The 26,596-nt window shown below is 41.8% G+C and overlaps 2 protein-coding genes across 8 annotated transcripts in view; one reads left to right on the top strand and one right to left on the bottom strand.

Moving 5' to 3' along the window:
• Positions 1–26,596, bottom strand: part of LOC108268206 (Fc receptor-like protein 5) — a 54,663-nt gene that overhangs the window by 15,575 nt on the left and 12,492 nt on the right. For 2 of the 6 annotated variants that reach the window (XM_053681695.1, XM_053681696.1), the window contains exons 6-8: positions 26,339–26,587; positions 17,292–17,327; positions 16,593–16,889 (exon numbers count right to left, since the gene is read on the bottom strand). In XM_053681695.1, coding sequence (XP_053537670.1) covers positions 16,593–16,889; positions 17,292–17,327; positions 26,339–26,587 — 582 coding nt within the window. Of the gene's footprint in view, positions 1–11,750; positions 12,480–12,761; positions 12,884–14,782; positions 15,032–15,587; positions 15,864–16,592; positions 16,890–17,291; positions 17,328–26,338; positions 26,588–26,596 lie in introns of those variants that run through there. The other 4 variants (XM_053681699.1, XM_053681700.1, XM_053681697.1 and 1 more) reach the window with 4 other exon arrangements.
• On the top strand, positions 5,956–9,758 carry LOC128628783 (E3 ubiquitin-protein ligase TRIM39). 2 transcript variants are annotated; one of them, XM_053681716.1, is made up of 7 exons: positions 5,956–6,162; positions 6,605–7,188; positions 7,277–7,372; positions 7,483–7,713; positions 7,809–7,956; positions 8,981–9,007; positions 9,109–9,758. In XM_053681716.1, exons 2-7 carry the CDS (start codon positions 6,607–6,609, stop codon positions 9,651–9,653), a joined length of 1,629 nt encoding a protein of 542 aa, XP_053537691.1. In that variant the 5' UTR covers positions 5,956–6,162; positions 6,605–6,606; the 3' UTR covers positions 9,654–9,758. The 2 variants fall into 2 exon arrangements, with proteins under 2 accessions (XP_053537691.1, XP_053537692.1); XM_053681717.1 differs by having other exon boundaries at positions 5,957–6,093.

Here is a 26,596-nt window from a genome sequence, read left to right as displayed (position 1 = left end):
CTGTTGACTTTAAAACACCTCAGTAAGTGACAGTGGGGTTATATTTGTCCATCAAAACTAAAGTTACTACAAGTCAGATATCACTTTAGTACATCCAGCTTCACACCTCCTCCCCTTCTTCACTGCTGAACACACAACACTGTATAAAAAAAAGAAAAGAAGCTAAACCACAACTGCTGACTCGTATCTGCTCTCAGGCCTCTGAAACTGTCACTTCCCTGTGCGTGTGTGTGCGTGTGTGTGTGTGTGTGCATGTGTGTGTGTGTGCGCGTGTGAGAGTATGTGTGTGTGTGCGTGTGTTTGTGTGTATGTGTGTGTGTACAAGGCTAATGAGAAGTGATTATTTCTGCATTATTATTTCTGTTATTTTTGACACAAATAAGTAAATAGTGCTGGTTTTATTATTAATAAAAATGTTTGATGTTAGTGTGTATTAGAATGAACTTACTGCACTGAGATGATTCCCAGCACAGACCATAATAGTAACAAAAATGCTGTAGGTTATGAGGTATTTTCTCTGTTTTCATATATCAATGTGCCCGTGCAAACCTGCGTGTGTAACCATTCCTCCATTTGCACCCCATTATGTTCCTGTTACAGTTTTACTACAGATAACGCCAGGGATGTCGCTAGGTCTATTTTAAAGGGGAAACCCCCCCAAAATATTCATTAGACCCCCCTAAGCAAATCAATATATCTAAAATATCTCATATATTTTCTTTTTGATATCTTTTTTCATCAACAGTTCTTTCCATCGCATCTTGAACTTGTTCCTGGGCTGGCACTAGGACCTGGGGGAGGCTGCTGAACTATACACATTTTATACACACCTTGTTCATGCATTTTTCAGTTGACACACCCCCATCCAGCGGCTTACCGTGGGTACCTCCCATCGACGGATTCATTTGCTGTGGTTTTTAAGACTTTAAATAAGTACATAATCAGTAATGGTGAATAAAACATGCATTAGTTTGATATTATTGTATTAGATTTAACTTGCTGTACTGAGATGTTTCACTGCACAGACCATAATAGTCACAAAAATGGAAAAAAGGATTAATGAGAAGTGTTTGTTTCTGCACATTTTTTGCATTGTATTATTTTTTAACACAGATATGTAAATCATGATTGGTGATTATTTTAAAAAAAGGTATTAGTGTGTAAACCCTGTGATTTAAACTTGCTCTACTTGTTACTCTTACCTACCATCCTGTCTCTCTAATGACTGAGTGACTGACAGAGCAGTGGTGTGTGTTAAAGCCTGACCACATCCTGTGTTCTTACAGAGAGAAAGAGAATGGACATATGTAACGTCATGAATTCTTTTACGACCTTTCACTCAGCAGAGTATAGTAACAGTATAGTAATAATATAATATACCCAGTGATAGTAATAGCATAGTGTACCAGTAACTGCATGAGACTGTACTGTACTGTTCCTATTAAAGTGGCCAGTGAGGGTATGTTCAGAAGCCTTATCATTCTGGATAGTCATTTTGTCTCCAACTGGCCCTGCTGTGGAGACTCTGGCTTCAAATGGTGATTTTCAGTTTGGCCAAGTTTTGTCTTTAAAAGAGCTCAGTGAGTGTCAGTGGAGTTAAATTTGCCACCATATCAACAGTTAAAAAGTTAAGTGTTAGTTTTTGTTTTCACACGTCTACCTTCACACTTCCTCCCCTTCTTCATGGCTGAATTTGCAGCACTGCATTAGAATAGAACATAAGCCACATCCGTGAACTGGTCTCGGCTCTCAGGCCTCTAACACTGTCACTGCTCTGTGTGTGTACAGGACTAATGAGAAGTGTTTGTTTCTGCAGTTATTGCTCTTATTTTTCACACAGATCGGAAAATAATGATTAGTGATCATATTTTTTTGTGCTGTGCATCAGTTTGTTATTATTGTGCATTAGATTTAACTTGCTGTACTGAGATGTTTCCCTGAACAGACCATAATAGTAACAAAAATGGAAATGTAGATTATAAGGCATTCTCTCAGTAAGTCTAGTTAACACTAACATGGTTTTGTTAAACCTTTCTGTTCACAGGAAACACCTCCAGAGTCTCACCACAGCAGCTAAAGACATTTCAGTTATTCACAACCCTGACTTCCATTGGTGAAAGTACAAACACCATCCAGTCATTTTCTTTTAGCAGATCAAATGATCATGAGAGGTTGTCACTGAGCAGCAGATGACAGCAGGACACAGAAGATCAGCTACAGATTCCAACAATACAGACTCGTTTACACTCATTAGATTATTTAAACCCTGTGTTTTAAACTTGCTCTACTTGTACTCTTACCTGTTGAACTATCATAGTTACTGAGAGTAGTTACACATCAAACTAAACCCTTCTCATAACAGATATGGATACACTGATCCACCTGAGCAGTCATGCTGAAGTACACACAATGTCCTAATCACACAATGAGCTCATCACTCAGGACATTCAGACTGCAGATGAACAACTTTATACCCCACCACTCACTCTAATGAAGACACAAAGAGAACATTTACTCACAGAGCATCACAGTGAGTGGACTGAACTCCATCCTGTCTCTCTAATGACTGACTGACTGACAGAGCAGAGGTGTGTGTTAAAGTCTCAACTTCCTGTGTTCTTACAGAGAGAGAGAGAGAGAGAAAGAGAGAAAGAGAGCGAGAGAGAGAGAGAGAGAGAGAGAAAGAGGAAGTACAAAGAGTTTTGTACTTTTGCGTCTGTCTCTTGGTGATGAACGCTAGACAGATTAATGATAGTGTGAATATGTCACATATATCAGTATTTCAAGAGGTGCTAAAATGTGGTTTCGTTCTTTTCATGGTATGAAACTGCGTCAGCTTCTGCTTTTTATGCACATATGTGCAAAACTTAGGTCTACACTAATTTCTAACTATTTTGTTGGCAGTCTCAATGTTAATAGCTAAATGCTAAATGTGACATTAAAATATGAACTCAATATCCATCCATCCATCTTCTATACCGCTTACTACTTTTCAGGGTCACGGGGAACCTGGAGCCTATCTCAGGGAGCATCGGGCACAAGGTGGGGTACACCCCATCGCACCCAGGGTGCCAATCTATCACAGGGCACACAAACACAAATTCACAAACTATGGACATTTTAGACACGCCGATCAGCCTACCATGCATGTCTTTAGACTGGGGGAGGAAACCGGAGTACCCGGAGGAAACCCCCGCAGCACGGGGAGAACATGCAAACTCCACACACACGGTGGGAAACGAACCCCCGACTCTGAAAGTGTGAGGGGAACATGCTAACCACTAAGCCACCGTGCGCCCTGTATGTACTCAATACAGACAATTAAGCAAGTCTACAGGGAGTTTGGCCTCCCTCATGTAGGACATCAATAGAGTAGCTCCTTAGCAGCTAGCCAGCTACTATAAATAACATTAGCTATGCTAATGAACAAATGACACCTGTTATACTCACCTCAACATGTCTTTTACAATCATATACCCCATCATGGACAATCGAAAAGTCACTGTTGAAAACTTGTAATACTGTTGTTATTATTGACCCCTATGGAACAGGGGTACACTTTAGTGTAGTCTGGGGTGAAGTGCCTTTTGTATTATCTTTTTTTTTCTTGGACACTCTGCCATGACGCTGCATAACAAACAGTGATACTGAACTACAGCAGTACACTGAACTGATGGATGAACTGAAGAGAGAGGCTGTGTACGAAACCGCATACTTACCCACTATATATAGCAGGTGAAAATCAGTATTCCAGAAGAGGAGAATGTCCGAATTCTAAGTATGTGAGAAACAGTAGGTGAGAAATACCCGGATGGCGTACTGCTTCAGGTGAGATTTTACAGCATGCCACAGATGCACACTATGCAGGTCAAACAATCCCATGATGCAATGGGATTGCTGCAGACGAGCTCAGAAAAAAACACTGAAGACAGTGTCGGCTCTTTCTAAGTATTAAACCTTGGTTAAATAGGACTTGTTTAATAACACCCGAATAAATCGTTACTTGTTTAAGATTTTTGTGTCTTGATGGCAGCCTCGGCAGCCTCTGCGCTCTCAAAGTGCACATATCTGAAACTATAAAGAGAGCACTTTTTAAATAGAGCTCACAACATCGTATTCTATTAGATATCGAATAAACCTTGAAATGTACTTAACTGCAAATTAATTTCACTTAACACTGTCCCAGTTTGGCAAAGAGATGTAGAAATGGTGAAGTCAGGTAAATTGGGACAGGTCAGAATAATGACATTTGCTTCAGGTATTTTAAGGTTTGAAAATTGTCATGACTAATATATTCCACATATTTATGATGCATATATGAATGAGCTTTGCTTTTACTTCAAATCAGGTACATATGTTTATATTGAAATATTTTTTTTGGATATTAATGATGTTAATGCTGCTATAGCTGTAAGAAATTATGGAGTGTTACCAAGCCAAAGTCTTTATTTGTCGTCATTTTTACTTAGTGTCAGATGGTCAGACAACAAAACAATATATATGATGTAGAGTAGGGAATACTGTTATATATGATGTAGAGTAGGGAATACTGTTAAGGTGTGTTAGATATGTTTGTATCACCATGGACCCGATGCTGAAAGTTGATAAAAGCGTATGGAGTGATGTGCCGGTCCTCTTGTTCCTGCAGAGGCGGAGAGAGTGAACTCGTCCAACAGAGCTGAACTTCTCCAAGAGCATGGACTTGGTCACATCAGGGTGAAGATCGCCAACATAGAGTGATGCCATTTGGAATCTAGCACTGTTCATGTCACGTAGAAACTAAAACAAACATTCCACTTCAATTTTTGCAGTTTTATAGGGAAATAAAGGGTTTTATTTATTTATTTATTTATTTATTTATTTTTTTATTTATTTATTTATTTATTTATTTATTTATTATTTTAGTTTCTTTGAGCATCTCTCTGACAAGATCAGTTTTTCCGGAGCACTTGCTCCTTTGTTTTACAGCAAAACCCAGCAGCCTTCATGGTTTTTTTTTTGTTTGTTTGTTTGTTTGGTCTGAAATGTGGTGTATTATGTAATATTCTGCTTTCTTTACTGACATACAAAAATAATTATGCACCATTTAATTTTGTGCTGGAAAACTAATGTTTGGAAATTTAAACTTTTTTGAACTGACTTGATAATGTGGAATAAATAAAATAAAAATCTATAACAAAGTTTGTGTTAAAAAATGGCGCTCCCTCTGACACACACACGCACACACACACACACACACACACACACACACACACACACACACAGACACTCACACACACACACACACACACACGCACACAACACACACACAATGAATAATACAATGAATGAATACATTAAAACTGCATGAATTTATTTATTAATATGAATATAAAATGTATTATGTTTATAAATATGAATATAAATACTTTTTTATGCACCCATATTACACATGGTAGGTTTGAGTTAAATAAAAGGGCTTCAGCTTTCTGGCGTTTTTCACTGAACATCTGTCAGGATCATCATGAGAGAGTGTATAAAACAAGAAGACCAAAATTCTGCATTAGTGATGATTAAGAAAACTGGAAACAGAAGGATGATTGTTGATATAATAAACTACACTGTGATGTTTGTTTTATAAATTATTTTCAGTAAAATATGTGTGAAGAACTGATGTTTGTTTTTACCCTGACAGTTTTTTTTTTATTAATAAATGCTTTAATGTAATATAAACGTGTTTCTCTTCTCTTGTGAAGTACAACACTGATATTTTTTTAATGTACACCACATTTCTCCAGCACACTCCTATGACAAAATTAACATCATTATTAAAAATACTACTGAACATGTACACAGTGCAGATTTTATTACAGAGATGGAGACAGTATGAAACGCTGTTGTTCACTGGGGGAATTTCCCCCATCTAGTGACCAGAACCTGTAATTACAAGTCGAGTAAAAGTCAAACATTGGGCGTGTCTCTTATGACGTCACTCAGCTGAAACGAAAGTCAAGCTCAAAGCCGTTTCATGACCAAAACCAGATCCTTTCAGCAGGACACAGTCTCCAGTTTGAAGCTTCTCTCTCTTTCTTCGAGGGATTAAAACCACTGCAGGTGAACAGTAAGAGAACAGGAACAAGAGGAAAAATAGGGGAATCAGGAGGAAAAGAGAAATAGAAATTGGTAAGTAGTGCTACAGATGAGACTACTTCCTGTTTGTATAGTTGTTTTTCACTTGATTTCTATGAAACTGTTTAAAATACACTGGATCTGTTCCAGTTCAGTTCCTCTTCAGGATAAAACACACAGGGCTTTCATCTTAAAGAACAGGATTTTAGCTCACATTAAACATAAGATAAATGTATTAATATATATTTCAGAGTGAGAGGTGAGACTACTTCCTGTTCCTATCAGTAACTATTGTTCGTTTTGTCATTTACTAACTGCTCAAAGTGCACTGGGTTTGTCACAGTTCAAGTGGATTTTATGTGTTTACTCACACAGAGAAAGTTATATTTTACTCTAACAGCACGACACTGAGAGCTTTAGTTCTGGATAATTTTCATGAATAATGTGTAAAGTTATCTGTGGTCTAAATCCACTCTCATGGTGTCTCCTGTGTCAGTCATGGCTTCCTCCAGCAGTGTCCTGTGTGAAGATCAGCTCCAGTGCTCCATCTGTCTGGATGTGTTCACTGATCCAGTCTCTACTCCATGTGGACACAACTTCTGTATGATCTGTCTCAAAGAGTTCTGGGACAGCAGTTCACACTGCCAGTGTCCAGTGTGTAAGGAGGAATTCCCTAAAAGACCTGAACTACGTGTGAATACGTTCATCTCTGGACTTGCTGCTCCATTTAAGAAGTCAGTTCAGGAGAAATCCAGCAGCGCTGCAGAAAAACCGACCCAATCTCTGGTGCTCTGTGACATCTGCTGTGAAAAGAAATGTGTAGCTGTGAAGTCCTGCCTGATCTGTATGACGTCTTACTGCAAGACTCACCTGGAACCTCATGAGAGAGTTTCTTCATTGAAGAAGCACAAACTGATGGAGCCTGTGGAGAACCTGGAGGACTACATCTGCCAGAAACATGAGAGACCCCTGGAGCTGTTCTGTAGAGACGACCAGACGTGTGTGTGTCAGTTCTGTACTGAGACAGACCACAAAACTCACAACACTGTTCCTATAGAGGAGGAGAGTGGAGAGAAGAAGGTGAGAGACTGAAAATTAATGATGCATATTTAACACAAATATCACCTTTATTTTTAATAAGTTTATACATAATATATATTTTTCTCAGACTGAGTTGGGGAAGACACGAGCAGAAGTTCAGCAGATGATCCAGGAGCGACTGAAGAAGATTGAGGAAATCAAACACTCTGTAGAACGCAATAAAGTGAGTCTCTTAACTAACCTACACAATAACGTCTTTATAAAAACACATTAGGAGAATCCTGATATAATCATATGAAATAAAATCATTTAGCTCGATGTGTCTCCTGTTAGAAAAACACAGAGAAGGAGAAAGCAGACGGTGTGATCTTCAGTGCTCTGATGCGCTGCATTGAGAGAAGCCAGGCTGAGCTGCTTCAGGTGATGGAGGAGAAGCAGAAAGCAGCAGAGAAGCAGGCTGAAGAGTTGATTAAAGAGCTGGAGCAGGAAATCACTGAGCTAAAGAGGAGAAACACTGAGCTGGAGCAGATCTCACACACTGAGGATCACCTCCACCTCCTACAGGTCAGAGTCCCTCTGTTTCTCAATAGCAATGCAGCACATGACAGGACAGCAGTCCCCATGCTGAGGGATTTCTCCTCTCTCCTGCTGTACTGTAGATTTACCCGTCACTGTGCAGCCCTCCACACACCCAGGACTGGACTGACGTCACAATTAACTCTCACCTGAGTCTGGAGCCTCTGAGGAGAGCTCTGTCTCAACTTCAGGAAACTCTCAGTGAGGAAATGGAGAAGCTTGATGAAACTGGTCAGTATTTGGTCAGAGACAATTCAGTCTAAGAATAAATTCATTTTGGTGAAATTTCTAAAGATTCTGATAACAGAAATACATGTTTTTTAAAACTACTTTTTTATGTTTTGGTTTTGAAGTTATAGTATTTTTATTTATATATAATTTATAATAATCAAGAATTTAATCTCACCAAAAAAAAAATGTAATAGCAAATAATATTGTATAATATTTTCCCAAACAGAACTCAGGACAATAATAAAAATAATTCATAAATAATCAACAAAGGGGAGGTACGATGAAGCAGTAACTGTTACATCCCAAAGTTATTATTTTGTTCTTATAACAGCTTTTCCCAAAGAGTTTATTCATCTTATACCACAGAAATATGCCAACATTTTATTTATAGAAGTATAACATGTCACACTTTTTATCCATTTATAGTTACAGTATATTGAATGCTGTGAAACATCCATGAAACAAGTTAGTTTCTGTTCTCACTTCCGTTATAGCAGCTATAAACAGTCATTTCCTTACAAGCTTCTCTTTTTCTCACTCATGTTAATCAGATAAAAACACACCTAGTCCTATTAACAAGAAGCTACAAAGTGTAAACTCCTCTGTCCTGAAGATGTCAGAAATCTTAAAGTTACAGCTTTACCTCTGACTGTTACAAAGCGCTGACACTGGAGACTCCTTCCATAAATGTTACAGAAATAAAGGTCACAGAAATGATTATACATGTCTTTTTATAAAAAAGCATCTGCGTACAAGTCCCTGTGAATGAGCTGTTACTATAGAAACGCTAAGGTATTAGAACCAGTGCGTTAATATAAACCTGTGATTTGCAGCTGCACTACTGTCAGAGCTGCTGTTCTAGAAAATTAATCAACACCAATCAGAACTCAACAGCACTGTGGTGTAATCTGTAATAAAATATTTAGATCAATATGATGTTTGTGTTTTAGTTTTATTGTTACAGTACTTTGTTATAGCTCATAATTTTAAACTCTCCAATTATCCAATATTATTTTCCCAACAGAACTGAAGAGAATTCAGCAATATGCAGGTTTGTGAGCTCTTATTGATCACATGACTAAATCTATATTTCTTCACTGTTACACACTGTGCAATGATAAAACTGATGTACGCTGTGTTTCTGTCTCTCAGTGGATGTGACTCTGGATCCTGATACAGCTCATCCTGAACTCATCCTGTCTGATGATGGGAAACAAGTTACATGTGGAGATAAGAGACAGGATCTCCCTGATAACCCAGAGAGGTTTAATTATTGTGTCTGTATACTGGGAAAGGAGGGATTCTCCTCAGGGAGATTTTACTATGAGGTGCAGGTCAGAGGGAAGACTCACTGGCTTTTAGGAGTGATCCGAGAGTCGTTTAACAGGAAAGGGGTGATTACACTCAGTCCTGAAGATGGATACTGGTGTGTGTGGCTGAGGAATGAGACTGAATATAAGGCTCTCGACTCTCCTCGTGTCTCCCTCTCCTTGAAACCGGCTCCTCAGAAGGTGGGGGTGTTTGTGGATTATGAGGAGGGTCTGATCTCCTTCTATGATGTTGATGTAAAATCTCATATCTACTCTTTCACTGGTCAGACTTTCACTGAGAAACTTTATCCATTCTTCAGCCCCTGTCCCAATGATGGAGGTAAAAATTCAGCACCACTGATCATCTGTCCTGTTAGTCAAATCTAATATAAATTTATAAAACTGACTTTTATTTCTTAATAATAATGAAAACAGTGCTGTTATTATCTGGCATTTGTTTTAAGTTTAAAAATAAATGATGTTTACATTTTATTTATTTGTAAAATGTAAATGTTTTACTGTCGCTCTCATTGTGATGATCCTCCGTGCTAAAGTGGTCTAATCCTGTCAGGATCCATCATCACTCCTGTAACTGATCTTCAAATCACATTTACTCAAATACATTCTCACTTTTCATTTAAAATATATTTTTTAAAGAAAATGTTTTAATTCAGCTCAGATTTAATAATGCAAGCTATTTTTATTGGCAATATGTCATCACGGCAAACACGCTACTCCATTTCCCTGAATGCACCAACAACTACAAACATGGCCGAAGAGGACTACACTTCCCAATGTAACACACAGACGCGTCACCTTCTCATGAGGACTAATCTCACACACCTGTTCCTGATCACAATCATCACACCACACTATAATAGAGACTGTTCAAACACTTGAACAAGTGAGGAGTGTACGCTCAGTTGTCTTGTCTCTGTTGTTATCAAGCCTGCTATCGTGTCTGTTTATTCTGGTGTTTTGACTTTGCTTACGTTTATGATGTCGTCTTGTTGCCCTGCCCTACTTGTGCTGCTTGCCTGATCACCTGACCTCTGCATGTTCATGATTATTGTCTTCTGCCTTATCCTTTGGCTGTTGTTGTTGTTGTTGTTGTTGTTTCATTAAACTGCCATACCTGCAATTGCTTCTGCCCTGCGCCTGCATTACGTGACACAATAACTAGAGAAATAAGTAGTATACTTTATTTTGTCATTTTCAGTGTTCTGAAGGTTGTTTCTACATCAAATTAAGACCAACGCATTAAGAAATATATTTTTTTTCAGCCTGTGCAGTTAGCTTCCACATCCGTAAACACAAAATAAATATAAAATTGTCAAATATAAAAATTATTGATAGCCTTTAATGTACAGTTAATATTATTATATTATTATAAACTATTATTTTATGCAGACACTTGAGACACATCTCTAACTCAGCTTTTACAGCTTTATAAATGAGGATGTGTTTCATGTAAATTAGATTAGATATGAGGGTAAATTAGAGTGCTGTGTGCATTGGATATGTAAATAAGGGACTAGTGGGCGGAGCTTGTCTCCACGTAATGATCTGTCACTCTCGCTCCCTGCAGTGCCACGACTGACCACCAGAGGTCGCGCTCTCCTGAGTCTTCATTTCATTTCCTCTAATCATTTTCCTCACCACACTGTGTGAGTTTTAAAGTTATAATACTAATAATTATCTGGTGCGGATGCGACAGAAGATGAAGTATTTCTTTATTTGTAAAGTAACATCTTTCTTTAGGCTAGTTTTGTTGCTGTGATACGCACCATTATGACATAGTATTATTTTTTTCTTGAAAAATTCAGACTTCATTCTAGTAATATCATATATTATGACTTTTTCCCCCTCAAAACGGGTAATGGTGGACCTGACTCCAAAAGACTGGAAAATAAAGTTCATTTTGGTTTCTAAATCTGATATTCTCTGTTATTAGAGAAATATGATATTCAATATGATATTAACATTTTCCCCGGGTCAGACACTCTGTTTATTCAGTCAAAATATTGGGAAGAATTTATACATTTATTAATTTATGTTTAAGATATAGTGAACCTGTAGTACATTTTGTGAACAATATTAAACCTCTGTTCATGGGCATTTTTAATTTATTTACTTTTATACAGACAAAAATCAAATTGAATCGAAATCCTCAAGTCAGTATTGTAAATTGAATAGAATCGTGACCGGAGCGTATCGTTACACCCCTAGTAACTAATGATAAGTATGACTAGCGTACTCAATCACCAGCAGAAGAGCTGAAAGAGCACTTTCCATCACTAGCTAAGTTACAGATGGTTATCTAACTTATCTACCTAATCTATCCACCGTGTCCCTCAACACATACTGACGTCATTAACCAGAGTAGTTTACTTAAAAAATGTACACAGCTTAACATTAGCAGTGTATTTTTGTTCACATTTCTCACATCTTCATCATTTTTCTTGTCAAGAAATAAAGTACACATTGTCTTGGTAAAGATTTTCTTTTATTTTCTATTTGAAAAAATACAAAATGTTAAGAATAAAATGGTGATATTTAAAAGGCACAAGAGTATTTGCTCAGAGTTTTCTCATTATATTACATGTACTTCACATATCATTCCAACCAGGTTAACTAACGGAGTGAACAAAATGATATATAACCCTTATTATATATTGTGCACATAGTCTTCATCGATACTGGTGCATTTATTTGAAGGTTTTAATTGAACAAAACATTCCAACCACACATCTCCTCACACAACTTCAATTAAAGTTCACACAGCTGAAAAGAAAAGTCAAACCAAATATAAAATACACACCTCGAGTCTGCTCTCAATAACGCGCACCAAAATGTTCATCAGTAATATAACATGAAGCGTTTTGAGGTTGTAATGTGCAGGTCACCATGTTGGGATGAAACTCACTCCAATAGCAGACACATTTATTTCACTAAACACATGTTCACTTTCACCTCATGAGGAGGTTTGCAGGCTTCAGCTAAACAAATGCAGTCAGAAAGACGAGTGCGTGTAAGATGCTGAGCTACAAACAGCATGATGTTAAAGCGACAGATCAGTATTATTTGCAATCCACAAAATGACTCTAAAGGAATGATGAAATGATTTCTACATTAAACGGGTCCTCTTTTTATAGATGAACTTTGCTGACTCCTCTATGACTGCGTTCTGGATTCTGGATTCACCAGTGTGAGCTGTTAAAGAAATGAAAAAGGTCATTTGTTTCATTACAATTTTACTCCAGGTGTTTATGACAGAAAAGCAACCGAACTGCATTTAAGTGCCAGTGCCTCAGATGTGTTAGAAAATCAACAACATTCATTCAGTCATCTTCAGTCACTTCAAAATGTTTTTATTTTTTTTAAATGCTAATAGAGAGTCAAATGATTTCTACTTTTCTTTAAGTGAAAATATTTTTCTGGCAGTAATTAAAGTTAGTTTGTTCATTATGTGAAACGTACTGAAAGAGTTCTTACCTCGAGCTCTGTAACATTTGACCAGCAGAATGATGGTCACCAGCAGACACAAGAAGCCATCACTATACTACTGATCAGCATGAGCACTGAGAATGGAGCTTCCACACCTGATGGACCTGACGCTGAATAAAATAATCATTATAATAACACTTTATTCATGACGAACTGTTTGTATGTTTTACTCAAACTGCAGTAGAAATAAATCCATGTTCACTCGTGCACAAATACCATACTGTACATGTACTTACATAAACTCAGCACTATAGATTACTGTCATGTCACAGCAAACCAGTGACTACATTTCCCATCCTGGACAGAGGCGTACAAACATGGCCGCCATGGACTACACTTCCCACACACACATATGTTCACCTTTTCCGGACACACCTGGGCCCAATCAAACTCACAATCACACCAAACTATATGACTCTGTGAACACTCAGACTTTGTGAAGTAAACGTTCAGCTACCTAGTCTTTGTCGTTATCCAAGCCTTGTTTTCGTGTTTTGCCTTGCTGAGCTTTGACCTTTGTTTACGCCTCGTTTTCGATTCTTGCCTTGCTTCGTTCGTACCTGTATGTTGATCGCCTGACCCCTTGCCTGTTATTTAGACTCACGATTTGGATTTATCTGCCTGCCTCTCTTCTATAAAGCTCTTAACTGCAATTGCATCCATCCTAAACCTTCTTTATGTGGATTTCGTGATAGATTACTCCACCTACATGGATGCAGCAGGAAGACGGAGGAGATGTCACCCAAAGAAAACCAAGCAAACCATCCCAGCTGTGAATTCAATCCAGTTTCAGCAGTGGAGGAGACCCGATCTCCCGGAACTGTTGATGGTTTGTCAGGTGATCATGGATTTTTTCTTGGGGACTGCCAGATATACTTTTCCAGCCTAATGGACCCCAAGCCCGGCGAGAAGCAATGGCTAGGGTTCATGATGTCCCGGTTTTGCGGCCCAGCACGCCAGTGGGAACAGCATTTAGCAGCCGTGGGATCCTGGGGACTGGAGAGTGTAAATCTGGCAGCTCAGAATCCTGGGCGACCTTTGAGGATGTTGTGGGGGAGCCATGCCTCAGAGATGAATCGGACGTGCCATTTAATACGTATTATCAGCAGATCAACATGGCGACCTCAGAGCTCCAGCTTGAGACCCACGAGGAGGTATCACCTGTGGAGCTCCAGCCAAAGGTAAATCTGGTGACCTCAGAGCTCCAGCTTGAGACCCACGAGGAGGTATCACCTGTGGAGCTCCAGCCAAAGGTAAATATGGTGACCTCAGAGCTCCAGCTTGAGACCCACGAGGAGGTATCACCTGCTGAGCTCCAGCCAAAGGTCAACATGGTGACCTCAGAGCTCCAGCCAGAGGTCAACATGGTGACTCAGTCCCAGAGTTTCAGCCTGAGACGCATGAAGCAGTCTCAGCTCCAGAGCTGCAGCATAAAGTCAAGTTCCTGCTAGAGGTCAACGAGGTGACCTCCCAAGCCAAGTTCCTGTTCGAGGTTGAAGAGGCGACCTTTCAAGCCAAGTTCCTGTCAGAGTTTGAAGAGATGACCTCTCAAGCCAAGTTCTCTCAAGCCAAGTCAAAGATGCGACCTTTTAAGCCAAGTTCCTGTAAAGGGTCGAAGAGGTGACCTCTCAAGCCCAGTTCCTGTCAAGGGTTGAAGATTTTGCGAAGTAAACGTTCAGCTGCCTAGTCTCTGCCGTTATCCAAGCCTTGTTTTCGTGTTTTGCCTTGCTGAGTTTTGACCTTGGTTTATACCTCGTTTTCGATTCTTGCCTTGCCTCATTTATGCCTGTATGTTGATCACCTGACACCTTGCCTGTTATTTCAACCACGCTATTGTCTCACGATTTGAATTTATCTGCCTGCCTCTCTTCTATAAAGCTCTTAAGTGTGATTGCATCCGTCCTAAACCTTCTTTACATGGATTTCGTGACAATTACATTATATGAAGATACTGAGTTCAACACATTCAGTCACAGTTGTATTTAATTGAAAACTGAATTTTTTCTCACCTCTGACTGAGACCCAGCTTTTCGGTGACTCTCCTCTCTCTGGGTGTTTACAGTGATAGAAACCTTCATCTGACTTTGAGACGTTATAGATGATCATCTCTCCTGTAGTCTGTGTCTGGAGAACTGATCCATCTTTATAGAAATGAGCTCGGAGGTTTGAGGACTTTGCATTGCGATATAAACAGCGTAGAGTCAGAGGATGTCCCTCAGTCACAGGATGGACAGGACTCTCCAGGATCACATCACCATCTAGAACGCAGAAAATCATATGTACAGCAAAAAATTAAAACATGAATATTTCTTCATACAGACACTGACAGGTTACCCCTAGTTGAAGGTGTGTAATTCTATAATAAACTAATTTATCTGTAATATAATATAAAGCCAATACTGACTGAAAGTTACAGAGACTGCAGTTATTTGAACAAACTCTGATCAACACTACTTGATTTCAGTGTGAAACTCATTAGTGTTATTGTGTTTGTGGAGTTGAATTGGATGAAAACTCTTTAGGAGTGTAAAACTACAGTTGCGTAGAGTCACATTACAGCCTCATTCAGTGTTTTACCTGCACTACCGTAGCTGATTCAGCTCATGAGAGAAACTCCACTGTGCCGTTCTGTTGCTGTCTTCAGGTAATATTAAAATGACAAAACATTCAGAACTTTCAAAACATTACTGAGATAAACCAGTTCAGTGTGTCTTGTTGAACAGTTCTCCCAGTTGGAAATTCAGAGTTCTGAATATTCTGTAATGAAACATTTCCCTTTTCCTTTAACAATAAACACACTACATGAAGACTCACCATGCACTGTGATGTTGACAGGATTACTGATTTCTCCAGATTCAGACTCACACCAGTAAACTCCAGTGTAGGATGTGGAGAGGAAGCTGATTTCACATGTAGATCCTGAAACTGATCCCCACCGTGAACAATCTGACCCTCCCTCACTGTGTGTGTATCGACTCACTCTCCGTCCAGTAGAGTTACTCTGGTCCTCACAGCTCAGTGAGAGAGAATCTTTAGTAAAGTGTTGAGTTCTGTTGTGATTGATGATCAGAGACACTGGAGGAGATTCACCTTAAACACAGAACATTATAATTCACGTGTTATTATGATTGTGTTTTCATGACATAACTTACACTGAACACATTTACACCTCGTTTAATTAAACAGTGCTATTTGAATGAGAATAATCCTCTAGCAGTGCTTAGGGCTATTCAACTATTTCAGTTACACATACACATGTAAAACATATTACGGACCTCGAGTGAATTGAAAGATTGGGGGAAAGAAGAGCTAATCTCTGTTATTTCACTAAAGTGTGGAATAGAACAATAATCGTGGTGCCATAAACTTAGCTCTTGAAAAAATGTGTTAATGATGTAATTGTTTATCAGCAAGGTAAAAACACCGTAAACACTTGACATTGGACTAATGTGTAATGTGGCCCATTACAAAATGAAATGCTTTAAATCTCAGTTTCATGTGCATAGCATCATTATTCCTACTTTGTATGCACAGGAAGGAGTCAGATTCTGCCAGGGAGTAGAAATTTGCTACAACACTGTAAACAATTAAACTACAGCTCCTGGTGACTGGCTTGGAGATTTAAACATGATGGTTTTTAAAATAAATTGGAAAATTTGATATTGTGGAGGTTAATTTATTGCATTAAATATCATTATTGCATCATCCTAAATGTCTATCACACATCACGTTTTTTCTCCATATTGTGCATCAATATTCACCACAATTATACTGTAAATGTAAAACTATAAAATCCAGATGTTACTTACACAGACTCACCTGATACAGTCAGAGTAACAGCATCACTGATCTCTGAGCTCTGAGAGTCATTGCTCTGTCCTCTGCAGGTGTAGTCACCACTGTCAGAGTCTCTAACAAACCTGATACTGATCTCTTGCATTGTGCTGTCTGTATCCAACATGTGGATTCTGTCAAGGTCGAGTGTGTCATTATTCCAATACCAGCTGTATGTCCACTCAGTGTCTCCTCCTCCCTGTACATCACATCTGAATGTAACAGTCTCTCCACTGTACACATGTGTATCAGGCTTTATGGACACCACAGCTTTAGGACTCCCTATAAAAACATTCTAGTGTTAATAAGTTATATATAAAGTAAACCCCAAGTGTACAGAGGTGAACAGAGTCATTTAACACATATTGTTGCTCAGTCTTTTCTAATTTTTTCACATTATTCATCACAAGTAAAAGTAATTATTAAAAAACAAACAAAAAAAACCCCCAGAAAATAATGGGTGTGTGAATGCACCAAGAGCACAAAGTGAAACTAAACATGAAAAAAACTGATATCAGAGTAAAGGTTAAAGGGACTTCCTTTCTGCTAAAGAAAATGGTATTGACAAAAATCTTAACAAATTATTAAATCCTGCATGGTACAGTACGAACACAACCTTCTCATCTCCAATTAAATATGAAACATGTACACAGAATGTAGAGAAAATATAAATATATAAATCACCTTGAGCATGTGGCACTGGTATAAGTGAAATCAGCACTAAAAAGAGAACAGAAACAGAACATGATGAAAACATGGAAAAGATTCAGTGTGTGATTGAAAACAGCACATTTTAGACACACGGATCTCAAAACATTAAATTACAGGATACATCTGACCATCTGAAAGAAATACAATATGTTGAGCTGTTTCAATAATAATTAAAGTATAAAACTAAAGTACAACAATGAGCTCAATCCTGTTCTGTGTGTGTTTCAGTAAATAAACAAATATGTTTCCTCAGACATTATTACCGAAATTTGGACTCAGTGCACACATTAATCTGAAGGGTAGGATATAAAACCAATGGACTGTCACACTTGTTCTGCACATGTCCTAATAACAAAACCTTTTCACCCAGGTATTTAACATGCTAGAATGTTAATTGTGGTTGAGACACATGTAGAAGAGAGACATTTCCTCCCAGAGGGTTTCCTCTGATCTCTCCAGTTTCTTCCCATCTGATTGGCTACACTAAATTTCCCCTAGGTGTGTATGAGTGTGAATGTGTGTGTGTGTGTTTATACAGTGGCAAGAAAAAGTACATGAACTTTTTGGAATTTCATGGTTTTCTGAATCAGTTTGTCATAAAATGTGATCTGATCTTCATCCAAGTCAAGGGTATAGACAAATATAATGTGCCTAAAATAATAACACAAAATAAATTCTGATCCCTCATGTCTTCATTGAACACATTCATTCACCATGCAAAATGGCAGTGGAAAAAGTAAGTGAACCCTTGGAATTAATAACTGGCTCACCCCCTCCGGCAGCAATAACCTCAACCAGGCACTTCCTGTAGCTGTGGATCAGACCTGCACATCATTCAGGAGGAATTTTAGCCCACTCTTCCTGGCAGAACTGCTTTAGCTTTGTCATATTCATTGGACATCTCATGTGTATGGATCTCTTCAAGTCATTTCATAGCATCTCTATAGGGTTGAGGTCTGGGCTCTGACTTGGCCACTCCAACAGGCGAATTTTGTTTTTCTGAAGCCATTCTGTGGTGAACTTGCTCCGGTGTTTTGGGTCGTTGTCCCGTTGCATCACCCAACTTCTACACAGTTTCAGCTGACGTACAGACATTCTCACATTATCCTGAAGAATTGTCTGATATACTTGGGAATTCATCTTCCCGTCAATGATTGCAAGCTGGGCAGGCCCTGATGCAGCAAAGCAGGCCCAATTCATGATGTTTCCTCCACCATACTTTACAGTTGGGATGATGTTTTCATGATGATATGCCGTGCCCTTTCTATGCCAGATGTAGTGCTGTGTGCTTTTTACAAATAGTTCAATCGTAGTTTCATCAGTCCACAAAACATTTTACCAATACCGCTGCGGAGTGTCAATGTGCTCTTTTGCAAACTTCAGGTGTGCAGCAATGTTCTTTTTAGTAAGCAGTGGCTTCCTTCGTGGTGTCCTGCCGTAGATACCCTGCTTGTTCAATGTTTTACGTATTGTACACTCATGAACAGAGATGTTCACCAGTTCCAATGATGCCTTCAAATCTTTGGCTGTCATTCGGGGTTATTTCTTCGTTGTGCTCTTGGTGTCATTTTGACTGGGTGCCCACTTCTTGGTAGAGTAGCAACAGTCCCAAAGTGTCTCCATTTGTAGAATGTTTGCCTAACTGTAGACTGGTGAATTTCTAAAGTCTTTGAAATCACTTTGTAACCCTTGCCAGCTTTATGTAAATCAACAATTCTTGATCGTAAATCCTCTGTAAACTCTTTTTGGCAAGACATGGCTCACATAAGCGTGTGCTTCTTGTGCAGGGCAAACTCCAAACGTTTGAGGAGTTTTTATCAGTCAAAGTAACTGTAGTCCACACCTCCAAACTCATTTTCTTAAAGAGACTCCCGGTGTGCTAAAACCTGATTCTAATTAGCTTTTTTGAGGTCATTACCTCAAGGGTTCACATACTTTTTCCACAAGCACCATGAGGTGTTTTGGTTGTTCTCAATAAAGACATGAGGGATCAGAATTTTTTTGTGTTATTAGTTTAGACACATTATATTTGTCAATACCCTTGACTTAGATGAAGATCAGATCACATTTTATGACAAATTTATTCCAATAACCACGAAATTCCAAAAGGTTCACATACTTTTTCTAGCCACTGTATATTGTCGCGACGGACCGACAGCAGGTGCACAAGGAACTAAAATCGCTCCTTCCCAGACTGCCGCGCTGGCGCTGAAGAGATGGCCCCGCTTCAAGATTTTTGACGGCCAGAAAGCAAATGGCGGTGCGGCGGAGCTGCTGACACACCCTTGGCCGATGAATGGTGCACCGCACGGGGTAATTCCACCATCCAACAGACCAGGGGAGAGTATAAAAGGCCGCTCGACCGCTCGATTGGGAAGAATAGTCTCACATGATATGTGCACGTGGCTTCCTCCTAACTCTCATCGTTGTTGACATTTCCGGTGTTGACTAATCGGCATTTTGTGTGTGTGTGTGTGTGTGTGTGTTTTCTTTTCAGAAGATTCGGATCGGAGCGAAGCCTCCGCTCCCTGACTACACACGTGGTGTTGCCTGATGGCCTAGAAGAGCCCTCATTTGTCCGGAAAGCACCAGTGTGACTCCGGCAAATCCTGCAACCCACGCCCACAAACAAGCACACACAAGCACGCACATACACCCGCACACTCACACACACGCCCCTGAGCGCCACAAATAAAGGAGAAACTCAATTGGCAACCTTACAACGTCCTCCTGTGTGTCTGTGCTCCACCCACCGCTGGCCAATTTCCTACACTGGTGGAGGATGCAGGCATCAACACAGACCCACACATTTAAAAAAAAAAAAAAAAAAAAAAAAAAAAGGGATTTTTTCCCCCTTCCTTGTTAATAAACATGGATCCCGCGCTGCAACACCTTCTGGAGGCCAGTCTCCAGCAGCAAACTGTGACACAGCAGCTCGCACACAGCCTACAAGCCCGGCACAAGAACTAGTGGCCCTGAGAACAGCAACTCAAGAACACAAGAACTAGCCCTGAGAACAGCAACTCCCGCGGCCGCCACGCCTCTCCCAGATCCTGGCCACGAGGTCCGACGCCTGCTTCCCCCTCTAACCCCCGAAGATGACATCGAGGCCTACTTCGAGACCTTTGAGTGCATCGCCCGCCGCGAAGATTGGGACTGCGACGAATGGCCATACATCCTTGGCCCACTGCTGAAGAAGGGGTTCCTGGCGGGGTGTGGGCGAACCCCCCACCAGGCAGCGGCAGAGGTCCATCGGTGGACTTATCGGCCGGGGGCCAGACCACATGGGCAGATGAACACCCTTATGCACATAACCAAGAGGTGGCTTCAGCCCGACATATATACCGCCACCAAGGTGGCAGAAAAGGTGGCCATGGACCAATTTATAAGGGCCCTACCGCCAACAGAACGCCAGGTCATGGGAGTGCATGGCGCCAGGGACGCCCAAGGAGCTCCTAGCCACCCTGGAGCGCGCTTGGCCACCCTGGAACTCGGCCGGGAAGGACGGCGATCCCATAGTCCACCCTGAGTATTCCTGCCCCACTGGCTCGACCGCCAGACCTATCCAAGGGGGGGAGGACCCTCAGATGTTCACTCATCTGTGGAAAGCCCATAGACGAGCCCATGCCAACGGAGCCAGACCTGGGGCCACCCAAGAAGGCCCAAAAGCCCTGGTTGGTGGGGTGCGCCCTCCACATGTCAAACACGCCAAAAGCCCCTACCCTGATGGTGTGGGTTGAGGGGAGCCCGGTCACCGCCCTGTTGGACTCCGGGAGTACTGTGACCCTCACCCGGCCGACGGTCCTGCCAAGAGAACTCGGCCGGAAAGGGACCATCACCATAACCTGCATCCATGGGGATACCAGGGAAGTCCCAGCGACTGAGGTCCAGATCTGGAGTAAAGCTGGCAACTCGCCACTCCTAGTTGGCATTATCCCCGATCTCCCGGTGCCGCTGCTCCTCGGAAGAGACTGGCCAGGGTTCCCGCCCAGCCTAGCTCCAAAATCCGGCAGTGTGCCTCAGTGCACGAAGGAGACCCGAGCCCGGCAGGCCTACTTGGCGCAAGATGCCACAGCAGAAGGTAATCCGCACACATTCTAACCTGATATCGTCTGTGTTTTACCAGGTGAACCGGCAGGGAAATTTTGGGGCAGGAGCAGATGGAGGACGACCGCCTGAAACACTGCTGGGCCCAGGTGCGACTGATAGAAGGGATCGACCAGGACCCTGACCAGAGGCTCCCCTCCTCCTACTTCCTCATTCGGGGTGGTCTCCTTTACCAATGAGCCTGCCACCGAGGGTGCCCTTGGGTAGTGCTCAAGACCAAAACTCAGACACTGATGCACCTGGCCCACACCCATCCGCTCGGTGGCCACTTGGTAGCACGAAACACCCTGGAAAAGCTGAAGGATCGTTTGGTCTGGCCAGGGATGGACGCAGAAGTCTGGGGCTTCTACCAACAATGCCCCCAGTGCCAGCGCAGCGCCCCACGGGGGCCCCCGCTGGCTCCCCTTATTCTTCTGCCCATCATAGGCATCCCCTTCGAGTGGGTTGGCATGGACCTCATGGGGCCAGTCCCCAAGTCCACCCGGGGTCATGAGTACATACTCGTCATCCTTGATTATGCCACCCGATACCCCGAGGTGGTGCCCCTCCACAAAGCCACCTCCTTTAATATTGTGAAAGAGCTAATGCTCCTCTTCAGCCATGTGGGGATACCAAAGGACATCGTAATCGACCAAGGTACGACCTTTTGTCTCCAAACTAATGTCTGATCTGTGTCGCCTGTTGCAGGTAAAACACCTAAAAGTGTCCATCTACCACCCCCAGACTGAAGGGCTTGTCGAAAGGTTCAATCAAACCTTGAAGTAGATGCTACGGAGGGTGATGAATGAAGAAGAGAGAAACTGGGACCTCTTCCTGCCCTACGTCCTTTTCGCTGTCCGGGAGTGCCCCCAGGCCTCCATGGGCTTTACCCCCTTCGAAATCCTCTTCAGACGGCAACCTCGAGGACTGCTGGACATGGCCAGGGAAGCCTGGTAGGAACAGCCCTCCCCATTCTGCTCAGTTATTGAATAGGTGCAGGAAATGGAGGAGAGGATTGACCGAGTGACCCCAATCGTCCAGGAGCATATGAGAGCCACCCAGGAGGAGCAAAAGCAAGTGTACGACCACCCAGCACAACCCCAGGAATTCCAACCTGGCGATCAGGTTCTCCTCCTAGTGCCAAACAGTGCCTGCAAGTTCCCAGTCCTATGGCAAGGGCCATACACAGTCCTCAAGAGGAAGGGGCCATGAACTATCGCCTGCAACAGTCCGGTAAGCGAGCAGACACCCAAACATACCACATAAATCTGTTAAAGAAATGGGTGGAGCCAGCACCAGTAGTGTCTGCGTTCATGACCCTAGAGACGGGCCATGAGGAGGGTACCTTGGTCCAGCTGGGTGAAGACCTCACTCCTGGGCAAAGACAGGAGTTATCAGAGTTAGTGGGTCAGTTCATGGATGTGTTTTCTACCTCCCAGGAATGACGCAACTGGTCCACCACGAAATCAAGACCCCGCCGGGAGTAGTGGTGCGGCAGCTGCCCTAAGGGGTCCTGGAGGCCCGCCACCAGGCTATATAGTAGGAGGTTGGCCGAACGCCGCGAGACAAAATCATCGATAACTCTAATAGCCCCTGGTCTAGCCCCATCGTGGTCGTACCGAAACCCGACGGAAGTATGCGGCTATGCAATGACTTCTGGAAGCTGAACCAGGTCTCAGAATTTGACAGCTATCCCCTCCCTTGAGTGGACGACCTAGTGGAGCGACTGGGGAGGGCCCAATTCATATCAACCCTGGACCTAACCAAGGGAGGTACCGGCAAGTGGCCCTAGCCCCAAAGGCAAGACCGAAGATGGCCTTCAGCATGGCAAACGGACAATGGCAGTATCGGGTCCTCCCCTTCGGGCTCCATGGGGCACCCGCAACGTTCCAATGACTAATGGACATTGTCCTGCATCCACATCATCCCTTCGCAGCTGTGGGTGTCGCAGATGTGGTTATCCATTCCTCCACATGGTCGGACCACCTGTCCCACTTGGGGGAGGTCCTGAAGGAGCTCCGGAAGGCCGGGCTGATGGCCAACCCCAAAATGTGCCACTTGGGCCTAATGGAAGCACGGTACCTCAGGTATCGTATTGTCCAGGACCTGCTGAAGCCCCAGATGAAGAAAATTGAGGCAGTAAAAGACTATCCCCGGCCTACATCAAAAAAACAGGTATGTGCCTTTTTGGGGTTGGCAGGGAATTATCGCCGGTTCGTGCCTAATTTCACCCCTATAGCCTCCCCCCTCTCAGATATCTCACGAAAAAGGGCCAGCCGGACTGGGCGAAAAGGTCAGCCGAAGCAGAGGGGGAATTCCAAGCTCTAAAAGATGCCCTGGGGCTGGGGGGGGGGGGGGGGGGGGGGGGGGGTACTGTTGCGACGGACCGACAGCCGGCACACAAGGAACTAAAGTCGCCTGCTGCGCTAGCGCTGAAGAGACGGTCCCGCTTCAAGATTTTTGCTGGCCAGAATGCACGTGGGGAGGAGTCGCCGATACACACCCTTGGCCGATGAATGGTGCGCCGCACGGGATAATTCCACCATCCAGCAGACCAGGGGAGAGTATAAAAGGCCGCTCGACCGCTCGATTGGGAAGAATCCTCTCACGTGATATGTGCGCGTGGCTTCCTACTAACTCTCATTGTTGTTGACATTTCCGGTGTTGACTAATCTGCATTTTGTGTGTGTGTGTGTGTGTGTGTGTTTTCTTTTCAGAAGATTCGGATCGGAGCGAAGCCTCTGCTCCCTGACTACACACGCGGGGCTGCCTGACGGCCTAGAAGAGCCCTCATTTGTCCGGAAAGCACTGGCACGACTCCGGCAAATCCTGCATCCCACGCCCACATGCAAGCACACGCGAGCATGCACATACACCCGCGCACTCACACACACACAAACCCCTGAACGCCACAAATAAAGAAAAAACTCATTTGGAAACTTTACAACGGCCTCCTTCCCCCCCACCGCTGGCTCATTTCCTGCAATATATATATATATATATATATATATATATATATATATATATATATATATATATATATATATATATATACACATACATATACACACATACATACATGCATACATACATATATATACACATATATATACAGTATCTCACAAAAGTGAGTACACCACTCACATTTTTGTAAATATTTGATTATATACTTTTCATGTGACAACACTGAGGAAATGACAGTTCGCTACAATGTAAAGTAGTGAGTGTACAGCTTGTATAACAGTGTAAATTTGCTGTCCCCTCAAAATAACTCTGTGCGTGTGTGTGTGTGTGTGTGTGTGTATGGTGCACTACCATGGACTTGTGTTCTATCCAGAGTTTATTAAAAGATTAAAGTGGAATTTGTAAGGTGGTGGAACAGTGATTGTGATGAACATTGCCATTTCAGTTAGATCTTACACAGAAAAAAATATTATATAATTAATACGAAATGAAAAATTATATTGCAGCATGCTATCTCAGTGCCCTCGCTATTACACAACAACGACAAACATCAATGCTGAATGTGATAGGTTAATGTTGATTTGAAAAAAGTATAAATAAAATATGGGGGTACGGTGGCTTAGTGATTAGTGCATTTGCCTCACACCTCCAGGGTTGAGTGGACGATTCCTGTCACTTCCCTGTGTGTGCGGAGCTTGCATGTTCTCCTCGTGCTTCGGGGGTTTCCTCTGGTTACTCCGGAGGAAACATTAACAAAGTGTTCAAAGTGTGTGAATGTGTGTGTGATTGTGTCCTGCAATGGATTGACATCCCATCCAGGGTGCCCCCTGCCTTGTGCCCCGTGCTGCCTGGGGTAGGCTCCAGGTTCCCCTTGACCCAATAAAGATAAGCGGTATAGAAAATGGATGGATAATTAAAACATAAAAATATGTTGTACGTTGTCTCAGGCCTAGGAGCGGATGTGGTTCCAAAAATGTTCTTTTATCAATATGTAATATTGAATGAATAAATGAATATCAAAAATGATGCAAGTGTCAGGCAAAAGCAGAGTCAATAAACAGGCTATGTTCAGGTGATAAGTAAACAGAGTCAAGTAGACAAAACTAGAATCACAAAAGATCAAAGTCAAAACCAAAAGAGCAATAGGGTCAGTCCATCTCAGGTGGTCCAATAATTGCAAAGTTGGTTGCTCTAAAGTTTTAGTTTTCTTTTTTTTGAGTGAGACAATGTATTGTCATTATAAAATCACCAGTTGTTTTGTTGTTTTTTTTTACACAAAGACGGCCATCTTTGTTTCATGGCACACAACAAATTTTGGTTATACAGCTGTAAACGAAAACCACCTTTCAGCTTGAATATCTCTGGTGTTGGCACAGATACAAGCCTAACATTTTAACATAAATAAGTCCTCTTTAGTAGCATTCTGCTGTAAAAATGACTCTTGGAAGTAAACTCTGCAGGACAGTGGACCTCGAGGGCCAGATTTGAAGAACCAGCCTGATCTATCATGTTGGTGCAGGGGTACAGTTGGTATGTGTGCATAGATTTTATTCAAATATGAAAGTCAAGTGGAACATGCTGGAAGAGGAGCTCAGCCGTCTTACATTAGATGCTAGATTGGGCAGAGGAATGGGGTGCAGAGATTTAGAGAATCGGTCTATGATCACCAGTATGATAGTGTTATCACTATCACTTATAGTGTTATAACAGTCACTACTACACCTGTTGTACACCTGATGGACAGGAATCTGAATAAAATAATCATTATAATAACACTTTATTCATGATGAACTGTTTGTATGTTTTACTCAAACTGCAGTAGAAATTAATCCATGTTCACTCGTGCACAAATACCATACTGTACGTGTACTTACATAAACTAAGCACTATAGATTACATTATGTAAATATACTGAGTTTAACACATTCACTCACAGTTGTATTTAAATGAATATTGAAATGATTTCTCACCTCTGACTGAGACCCAGCTTTTCGGTGACTCTCCTCTCTGTGGGTGTTTACAGTGGTAGAAACCTTCATCTGACTTTGAGATGTTATAGATGATCATCTTTCCTCTAGTCTGTGTCTGGAGAACTGATCCATCTTTATAGAAATGAGCTCGGAGGTTTGAGGACTTTGCATTGCGATATAAACAGCGTAGAGTCAGATGATGTCCCTCAGTCACAGGATGGACAGGACTCTCCAGGATCACATCACCATCTAGAACAC

This window comes from Ictalurus punctatus, chromosome 7 (genome assembly GCF_001660625.3).
Source record: "Ictalurus punctatus breed USDA103 chromosome 7, Coco_2.0, whole genome shotgun sequence".
Classification (NCBI taxonomy): domain Eukaryota; kingdom Metazoa; phylum Chordata; class Actinopteri; order Siluriformes; family Ictaluridae; genus Ictalurus; species Ictalurus punctatus.
The sequence above is the reverse complement of the archived record's forward strand: the minus strand, read 5'-3'. Positions and strand labels throughout refer to the sequence as shown.